General features: G+C 44.5%; 1 protein-coding gene across 1 annotated transcript; it reads right to left on the reverse strand.

Moving 5' to 3' along the window:
• Positions 1-1072: 1072 nt before the first annotated feature.
• Positions 1073-2251, reverse strand: GPR119 (G protein-coupled receptor 119). Its single transcript, XM_006204012.1, has one exon. It carries the CDS (start codon positions 2164-2166, stop codon positions 1159-1161), a length of 1008 nt encoding a protein of 335 aa, XP_006204074.1. The 5' UTR covers positions 2167-2251; the 3' UTR covers positions 1073-1158.
• Between the last annotated feature and the right edge of the window lie 7807 nt (positions 2252-10058).

Below are 10058 nucleotides of genomic sequence, written 5' to 3' on the forward strand. Positions count from 1 at the left end.
AAAGGAGGATGAGGTTGGTCTCCTGGGCCATTTTGGAGGCATCCTCTTGCATAACTGAATTTCTTAGGAAAATGCAAATTTGGGAGTAAATGGAAGAAGGTGTAGCTCTGAGGAGCAAAGTGGGTCCAGTGTGGAGAGCTTGGCAGAGCCTTTCTTGATATCTACCCCTCTTCCTCTTCCTTCCCTTCCAGTGTCTCAGAATTTGCGGATCAGCATCAGCATCAGTAAGCAGCTACAAGCAACACAAGAAGCGAGCTTAGGGGAAGGGGCACCACAGAGTTAGGAAGATGGTGGATTGGGAGGAGTAACAGCAGAAATAATCACAAGACAGGCCATTTGCCAAAGAAACACTGTTTTGAACACCATGAAGGGTAGAAAAAGATAACCTTTAGAATCTAATTCAGGTTCCCACATTTATGCAACCTCACTACATAAAATGTGTTATTTACATCAGGGAGGGTAGGACTCCTTATTTTACGAAAGCAATCAGTACAGTAAGCAGTTAAAAAGAATAGAACCTCATTTCTCTAATGCTGTGCTGTCTAATATGGTAGCCACCAGCCACATGTAACTACTGAGCATTTGGAATATAGCTAGTTTGAATTGAGATACTCTGTAATGGTAAAATACACATCAGACTTCAAAGAATTAGCATGAAAAAACAATAGTGCAATAATCTTTTATATTACATGTTGAAATAATGTTTGGGATACATTGAATTAAGTGAAACATTAACATGAATTTTGCCTGTTTTTTTTTACCTGTTTGAACATGGCTATTAGAACATTAAAAATCATACATGTGGCTTGCATTATATTTCTGTTAGACAGTGCTGCTCTAATGCATTTAAAAATAAGATTTCATTTTTAAGAATCTTTTCAGTAGTATACTTCTTGCTTTAAGTAAGTGTTCCTGTACAGGAGAAACAGACTCATTGCAAAAGAAGGGCAGGGAGGAATTGAGATTTGCAAATGGGGAAACTAATTCTAGATAAAAGTCAGCACCCTGACTCAGTTACCTCGCAGTCTGTGGTGAAGGGGGTGCAGAGGGTGGTCAGTTGCCAGAAGCAAGTGCTCTCGTTCCCCCAGCTCCATCTGATCTCCTAGTTGGGGCTCAGGGGAGGAAGAAGCACTTTGAAACTTGTCTGCCCTCACCATCTTAGCCATCAGGTTCTGAGTAGGAGATGGTGGTGACGTGATGGGAACTTTCCCTGGACCCCTCTGGGCCACCATTCCTGGCCCAGAGAAGGAGGAGGAATGCGGTGAGCCCCTTCTTCACTCCCAGGGCCATTTGGGAGAACTGTTGCCGTACCTCCTTCTGCCAACAGGCATAAATGAGTGGGTTGAGCAGGGAATTGCCCACACCAATTAACCACAGGTACCGTTCCAGCACTAGGTAGAGGTGGCACTCCTGGCAGGCCACCTGCACCATGCTAGTGATAAGGAATGGGGTCCAGGACAGAGTGAAGCTCCCAATGAGAATGGCCACAGTGCGGGCAGCCTTGAAGTCACTGGGAGTCTGTGGGGGCCGGTGAGCCCTGGCCATGGCTCCTGCGTGCTCCATTTTGTGGATCTGCTGGCTGTGCATGGAGGCAATCTTGAGCATGTCACAGTAGAAGAAGACAAAGAGGAGCAGGGCTGGGAAGAAGCCAGCACAGGAGAGGACCAGCACAAAGCGCGGGTGAAACACAGCGAAAAAGCTGCAGGGCGCCTTGTAGGTGGTCTGCTGGAACTCACGGACTCCAAGTGGGAGGAAGCCAATGAGATAAGATACCATCCACAGCCCAGCAATGCTGGCCCCAGCCACGAGCCCATTCATGTGCTGGAAATAGCGGAGGGGCTGCTTAATGGCAAGGTACCTGTCAAAGGCAATCAGCATGACTGTGAGGACAGAGGCAGTTGCAGAGGAAGTGACAAATGCCATCCGAAGGCTGCACAGGGTCTTCTGTGTGGGCTGAGCTGGGCTGGAGAGCTGGTCTGTGATGAGGCCAGAGATGGCCACGCCAAACAAGGTGTCAGCCACAGCTAGATTCAAGGTGAAGCAGAGACCGACACCGTCATTCTTGTGGATCAACCACAGCACAGCCATGGCCACTAGAGCATTAGCAACAATAATGAGGGAGGCCAGGACAGCAAGGATCACTCCAAATGGGAAAGATGACTCCATGTCTTGAAGTGGCAGGATTTCCACTCACCAGGGCATGCTGGCTCTCCAGCTCAAATTCTCATGGGTTGGAGGGGAAGGATTGGTATGTTCAGAGCTGCAGCAGTGTCCCGGCCATCGCTGGCAGTCCAGGATGACAGACTGCCGTCTTTGGGATCCTGCTGGTCATTAGGAATCACTCCCTCTCTCGTTTTCAGTCCTCAGCCTCTTGCCTCTCCAGCTATCTGAAGTCAGCAATCCCAGTGCAGACCTCTCCCTGGGCCCTGGGCTAGTCCCTCCTCCTCCGACAAGCAAGTTACTAGACAACTCCCAAGTACCTGGGGCATGTTGTTTCACCAGGCTCCCTCCCTTCACTGATGTTTCAAGGACTTTGTTTGGAGGGAATGGGGCCTTCATCAGGTGGCCTGTCTGGTAGAAGATATAATTGAGTCTGATCACACTTTTTCTTCCTCCATAGCTTAATATTAAATGTCCACTTCTTTTCTTCCTAAGCCTCAGATACTAGCTTAACAACTAATCTCACATTAATTAAGTGTTTGCTTAATAACTGATTCTCAGTTACTATTATGGCTGCTTTTAATCAAGCAAGATGATCATATTTGGTTGAAGTGGGAAGTAGGGCAGGCAAGCTATTTTAGGGCCCAGCATAGTTTTGAGGTAGTCACCACCCATTTAGGCTGTTTCTTATCTTTTGTTTCCTTGCTTTTTTTAAAAACATTTTTTAATTGAGTTATAGTCATTTTACAACGTTGTGTCAAATTCCAGTGTAGAGCACAATTTTTCAGTTATACATGAACATACATATGTTCATTGTCACATTTTTTTTTCTCTGTGAGCTACCACAAGATCTTGTATATATTTCCCTGTGGTACACAGTGTAATCTTGTTTATCTATTCTGCATTTTGAAATCCCAGTCTGTCCCTTCCCAGCCCCGCCCCCTTGGCAACCACAAATTTGTATTCTTTGTCTATGAGTCTGTTTCTGTTTTGTATCTATGCTTTGTTTGTTTGTTTTTGTTTTTTTAGATTCCACATATGAGCGATCTCATATGGTATTTTTCTTTCTCTTTCTGGCTTACTTCACTTAGAATGACATTCTCCAGGGATATCCATGTTGCTGCAAATGGCGTTATGTTTCCTTGCTTTTAATCAAGCAAGATGATCATACTTGGTTGAAGTGGGAAGTGGGGCAGGCAAGCTATTTTAGGGCCCAGCATACTTTCAAGGGAGTCAACACCCATTTAGGCTGTTTCTTATCTTTTGTTTCCTAACACGTGAGATTCTAATTCTTTCAAATAGGGTGTTCTGGTCCCCTATTTCTCATCTCTTGGATCTTAATTAGTTGAGGATTCAGAAGGGCTGGAGAAACAAAAGAGAAAATCATTACTAGCTGCCATTCAGTTTAGAATAGAGCCCACTCCTGGTCTAAAGCTGCTGTCTGTTGGATATACTCATTGAGAACTTTTTCTGCACCACTTTGGGCCATGTCTCTGGTCATGAGTTGTGACTACCAGCCTTGCCCTTTGTTGGTCCTGTAGACCTGAGGTATCACTGGGACAGGAGAAGCGGCAGTGAGCTGCATTCTGGTAAGTGCCTGCTTGAATCTTTGTGGAATTTTCCATTTTCCAGAGGTTGAGTTAGGCCAGAGTGTGGCAGGATTGCTGAGGCAGGTGAGATGAGCCCAGGCAGGGCGGCTGTGCAGGTCACTTCTATTTTAGATTGTATATCCATTTGCTCGGGTACATTAGAACTAATCTTTTGCCCGCTACTCTCATCTTGGATACCAAGAAGAGAGGGGTGGTGAGCAGAGTGGTTAGAAGTTATTTACTCAGTTCAGGTGAGAGCACAAATGGGAAAGGTTAGTGTTTTAAGTGAGGGAGTGGAGAGCCAGGTGCAGAGTTGGAGGCAAACATATTCCAGGATGTTTTGACAGTCTGAGAGGGCCTTTGGCAGATATCTCTCCGACAAAGGATCAGAAAGGCTGCGGCGTGGGGACTTGGTATTCAAGTTGCCAACCTGAAAACAGTTCTTATTCTTTGGAACATCCATTAGGAGGCTGGTTTTGGTTCCTTAGCACCTGGTCTAATTTTATACCTGGATCTAAGGTGTGCTTTTTCCCCCCCAGTCCTTGATTCCATGCATGGAGTCAAGATGGCCGTTTTCAAGCCCATGCTCAAACTCAAGAGCGCATCAGAATCCCCTGGGGTGGGGGAAATTGTTAAAACCCAGATTCTTGGGCCTCACCCCCAGGTCTGGAGTAGGCCCAAGAATCTGCATTTCTAAAAAGTTCCCAGGTGATGCTGATGCTGCTGGTTCCAGGACCCTACTTGGAGAACCATCGCTCTAGTGAAAAGGTTCTTAACTTTCACTGTGCAGTGGAGTCACTTGGTGATTCCAAAACGACTGACGTTTGGGTCACACACCAAGGGATTCTGATGTGATTAGTCTGGGATGTGACCTCTGCATCTGGAATTTTAAAAGGTCCTCAGGTGATTCTAACATTCAGCCAGGGGTAAGAACCACTGTCCAATGGCAAAAGCGCAGGTTCTGGGGTCAGGACTACTGGGGGCCAGCCGGAAACTATTTCTGTGCTTTTGTTTGGACAAATGATTCACCTCTCTGACTTAGCTTTGGCTTCTTCATGTGCGACATGGGGACAATACATCTCAGCACCATGGGGATGATAAAATGAGCTATGATGGATGTGAAAAGGCTTTGTGAACTGTGAAATGTCCCACAGGTATTTTTCTTGATTGTCTTCTAGCCGCTTGTTAATTAAAGGGTATATCAGATTGGGAACATTGGTATGACCTGAAAGCTTGGTATAACTGCAAATCTCAGGCCCTGCCTGAGACTTACTGAAGCACAGTCTGCATTTGAACAAGATTTCCAGGTGATCTGTATGCACATTAAAGTTGTCCTGTCCTCTCTTCCACCTTCAGATGCCTGATTGTACTAGTTTCCTTTTGCTGCTATAACAAATAACTATAAACATAGTGGTTTAAACAACACAAATGTATTGTCTTACAGTTCTCAAGATCAGAAGTCTCAAACAGGTCTCACAGGGCTCAAATCAAGGTGTTGGCAGGGCTGCATTTCTTTGGGAGGCTCTAGGGGAGGATAATTTCATTGCCTTTTTCAATTTTTAGAAGCTGCCCACGTTCCTTGGTTCATGGTGCATCACTCAGTCCTCTGCTCCTGTAATCATATCTCCTCCTCTGACTCTGATCCTCTTGCTCCCTCTTTTGAAGGACCCTGTGATTACTTTGAGTCTACCTGGATAATCCATGATATCCCTACCCCCTACCCCAATCTCACAATCCTTAAATTAATCATATCTGCAAAGTACCTTTTCTTGTGTAAGGTAAAGTATTCCACAGGTTCCGGGGATTATGATGTGCACATCTTTGGTGGCAGTGGGCCATTACTCAGCCTACCACACCAGTGTTCTCTGCTGCCCAGGTCTCTTCTCCCTCCATCCCTCAACAGATGCTCCTCTCAGTCTACTCTTCCTTGGCTCATGCCCTAGACATTTAATTCTTTTCTTTAAGCCATCAACAGTTTCCTGTTTTCCACCTTGTCCTCTTAGGAATGCATAAGCTGATTCAAACTAATCTGGGCAGCCTTGGAAAACATTGAGCTCTCTGTTATTGGAAATATGCAAACAGAGGATGAATGCTCACCTAGCAGGAGGGCCTTGGAAGGAGATCCTGCAGTGGTGCAAAACACCATTATTCCCACTGAGTTGTCTCTCAGTCCCTACTCTGTGATGACAGAGCAAGAGGTTGGAGTGATGCAAGGAACGGGTCACAAGGCACAGCGTGCAGACGGCCTCTAAAAACAGGAAAAGGCAAGGAAACAGATTCTTCCCCAGAGCCTCTAGAAAGAACCAGGCTGGCACTTTGATGTTAGCCGATTGAAGCTGATTTTGAACTTCGGGACTCAAGAACTATCAGATAATAAATTTGTCTTGTTTTGAGCACTAAATGTGAGGTAATTTGTATGACAGCAATAGGAAGCTAATAAGCTGAGTTAAAGGGTTATTATGAGGAGACATTTCAAAAGCTGAGTCCTGGTTATATTGCTGCTTGGCAATGTCTACTGCCCAGGAGACATCTGGTGGCAGTACTACAAAGGTTGCTACTTAGCCAGGAAAAAGCTTGCCAGCCTGAGATGCCAAATGCCAATGACCAGGAAGCCCAGCAGAGGGCAGGCACTATGCAGGGAGCAAGCAATCCTTGGAAAGGCTTTGCTCCTGTCTGCCTATATACATAGGAAAGGTCTCTAAAAGGAAAGCTTTTCTGGGCACTTCTGGGTTGCTGTGATTGTTTTACATTACAGCTGTGCCCTCATGCAGGCCAGAGTGACACAGTGACTACCAAGATGTTTGAATCTGCCACTCAGGGCTCAGACCTTTCTTGCTCCTTTTATTTATTTATATTGTTGGGACTAGTACATCAACATCCTTCCCTTCCCTACAGAGTAGGAGTTAGGTGATACGACACACACTTTTGGGGGGGGGCGTTAATGCCCATGGCTTGTGAAATGGGGTGGGGCGAGGGGAGAAAATACATATTCAATTAATATTTCTTGCTTTTTTCATTGAAGAATATACTTCAATACTACACTCAAGGGGCCATTCTAGCCTGAATTTTATTGCCTTGATCAGGCAGTTGTTTCTGACTTTTTTCCTGAGGAAGATCTGGGGGTAAGATTTGGGAGTTGCAGAAGGGGTGAGGGGATTGTAACTGGGGGTATGTGGACTCTGAGAAGATTACTGTTTTTTTTTAAAATTGAATTATAGTTGATTTACAATGTTGTGTTAGCTTCTGGTGTACAGCACAGTGATTCAGTTATATACATACATATATTCTTTTTCATATTCTCTTTCATTATAGGTTATTACAGGTTATTGAATATAGTTCCCTGTGCTATACAGTAGGACCTTGTTGTTTATCTAAGATTATTGTTAATATTAGTAATATCTACCTTTTATCATACACACTTTACATTCATGATCTCATTTAATTCTCACCATAGCCCTGCGAGATGATAGTATCACCAATGCACAGAGAAGTTCATTGAAGCTAATTAAATTGTTCAAGGTTCAACAGCAAGAAAGTGATAGAACTGGGGTTTGAACTCAGGTCTGCCAAGCCTCAGAGTCTATATTCTTTTAACTCTGTCACTTGGTCTCTCCAGAATTGGAATGTTGTTACAGAAATGTAAGTTGCTGACCAGCAATAGAGTGAAAGCTGTGTGGCATCATCCTATGGCTTTGAAAACCTGTGTCTGGCCTCATGAAGGACGCTGGCCCCCACCACACTCAAGAAAAATGCTGCCAGCCTACATGAGACATCCTTGTGACTTGAGCCAAGACAGGCCTTCCTTGTGCTTTGTCTCTGAGTACTTGGCTTGCCCCTCAACTTGTCTCTTGATCAGGCTTCTCACTGCTTACAGACTGGATTCTGAACTTCTTAGCTTTATCTACAAGGCCCTTCATAAAACGGCCTGAACTCTTCCATCTTCATGGGATGCCTTGCCCCATTCCATTCCCTAGTCACACCACATACTTTTCACACTTTGATGCTCTGGCCTTTGATGGTTATTCTTCTGTTGGTTCTTCTGCTCGAAATACTCACTTTGCATGGCACCCACCCTCTGTCTTCCATGTACATGGTGACTGCCTTCAAGACCTAGCTCAACTGTTACCCGCCTTTCTGTAGCTTTCCCCAACAATCTGCTTTCCACCCCAGCTCCATCTGATCCCCAGTAATCGAGTTAATCAACTCCTTATCTAGTTCCAACAGCATTTCCCCTGTGCCTTCATTATGACACTCATCCCTTTGTATTATATTTATTCACACATCTGGTAACATTGTGAGCTGCTCAAAGGCAGGGACTGGGTCTTGTGGTCTTGTTGATGTTAGGTTGATCTTATTTATTTTTTTATATATATTTTTAGCTTAAAAATGACCAGCATGGAACACCACCTCCTTTGTTATGACCCTGAGGCAAACTGCCCTCATATCTTGCCCGAATTGTTGCAGAGCTTCCTAACTAGGATTCCTACTTCTACTCTAGGCACTGCCCCCACTCCCCTGCCCTCTGCTGCCACCAGTCTGCAGCCAAGGTGATCCTGCTAAAATTGTAAGTCAGATTAAAATCCTTTGTTGGCTTCTTACCTCACATTGAGTAAAATCCAAAGTTTTCACCCAACATGGCTGTGCCTGATCTGCTCCCTTGACCCCTGCTTATCTTGTGCATAGTGGCTAAGGGTACAGACTTTGGAGCCACACTACCTGGATTCAAATCCTGGCTCTACCATTTACCAGTTGTGTGACCTAGGGCAAGTAACTTAATCTCTCTGTGCCTCAGTTTCCTCATCTGCAAAATGGGGATAACAGTATCTACCTCAGGGTTGCTGTGAGAAGTAAATGAATTAATATGTGTAAAGTACCTAGAACAGTGTCTGGTAAATGGTGGGTACTAAATCAGATTTTGTTAAATAAACAAAAATTTGTCATTCTCTCCCTTGCCTGCTCCTCTCCTCACACTGGCCTTCTCAATCACACCCCTGCTCATGATCTTTGCATGTACTGTTCCAGTTGCCTGGAGCACTCTTCTCCCAGATACCCCCAAGACTTGCTCCCCATCTTCTTGCGGGTCTCTGCCTCCATATCATTTTATCAGGGAGGCCTTCTTTGACTGATCACTCTTTATAAAATAGTAACACTCTGTCATTCTCTGTCCCCTAATGCTGCTTTATTTTTCCTTCATAGCATTTATCACCATCAGATATATATTTATGTGTCTATTTTCTTTCTTTCCCAACAAGAATATAAACTCCATAAGAACAAGAACTCCACTTGCTTGTTTAACGTTATAATCCCAGCACTTAGGACAATATCTAGCATATAATAGTTGCTCAATAAATATTTGTTGAATGAATGAGTAAAAGACAAAAATGAGAAAATTGAGGTCATGCTTTCTCTGCCAAGATAACATGGACATGTGACAAAGTAAAAAATGTGATAAAAGTAAGATACCTGGACAAAGGTATGAAAATACTAACAGAATAGAAAGGAATGATGGGAAGATAAAAGCCCCTTTCCCCATACCCTCATGTGTTTCCCTGAAGGTAACCATAGTTGTGGGTATTTTCAGTTTCATTAACCAATAAGTGTATTGGTTGCTTGCTATGTGTGCAGGAAAGTCTCTGAAGTTTGAGGTGCTGAGAGCTTAAAGATGCAGAGCCTTTACCTTCCAGGATCTCACAATCTTTTTGGATGAGGAGCGGGGAGAGGGGAAGAATATAAAAGGGCTGTGATATGCTGCAGAATTCAGAAGCAGGAGCCATCACTGCGGGCTGGCAAAGTCAGAAAAGATTTCCTGCATGAGAGATGCCTTGGTGGGAGTCTAGAGCCTAAGGCAGGTTTCAATCAGAGAGAGGCAGGTAGCCAAGGGGTATGGGGCTCTCTCAGAAGAGGTGTCTAGATTGGATAATGAAAGTGGCCTTCCAGGGAATGGATAGAAGTGTAGCCTGCCTGAAGTTGAGGCTTCATGGTGGGGAGCAGTGGGAGAAAAGACTGGCGAATAGGGGCTGGGGCAGTTGTAAGAGTACTGAAAGAGCTAGGAGGCATGTGATAATGACTCCAAACAGCACTGAGAGTAGACAAGATGTATTTTATAGACACTGTAGGAGTGCAGTTATTAGGAATTGGTGATAGGATAGATATCTTTGGGTGAGGAGGAGAGAAGACTGAAGTGTGACATCTTGTTGTTGAACCTGGGCAACAAGGAAAATGGTGATAATATTGCCTGGAACAGAGAAGTCAGGAGGGAAAGCTGTGGTGGGTTGGTGAAGTGGAGAGATGAATTTGGCTAGACATATT

The sequence above is a fragment of the Vicugna pacos genome, chromosome X (genome assembly GCF_048564905.1).
Source record: "Vicugna pacos chromosome X, VicPac4, whole genome shotgun sequence".
NCBI classification, from domain to species: domain Eukaryota; kingdom Metazoa; phylum Chordata; class Mammalia; order Artiodactyla; family Camelidae; genus Vicugna; species Vicugna pacos.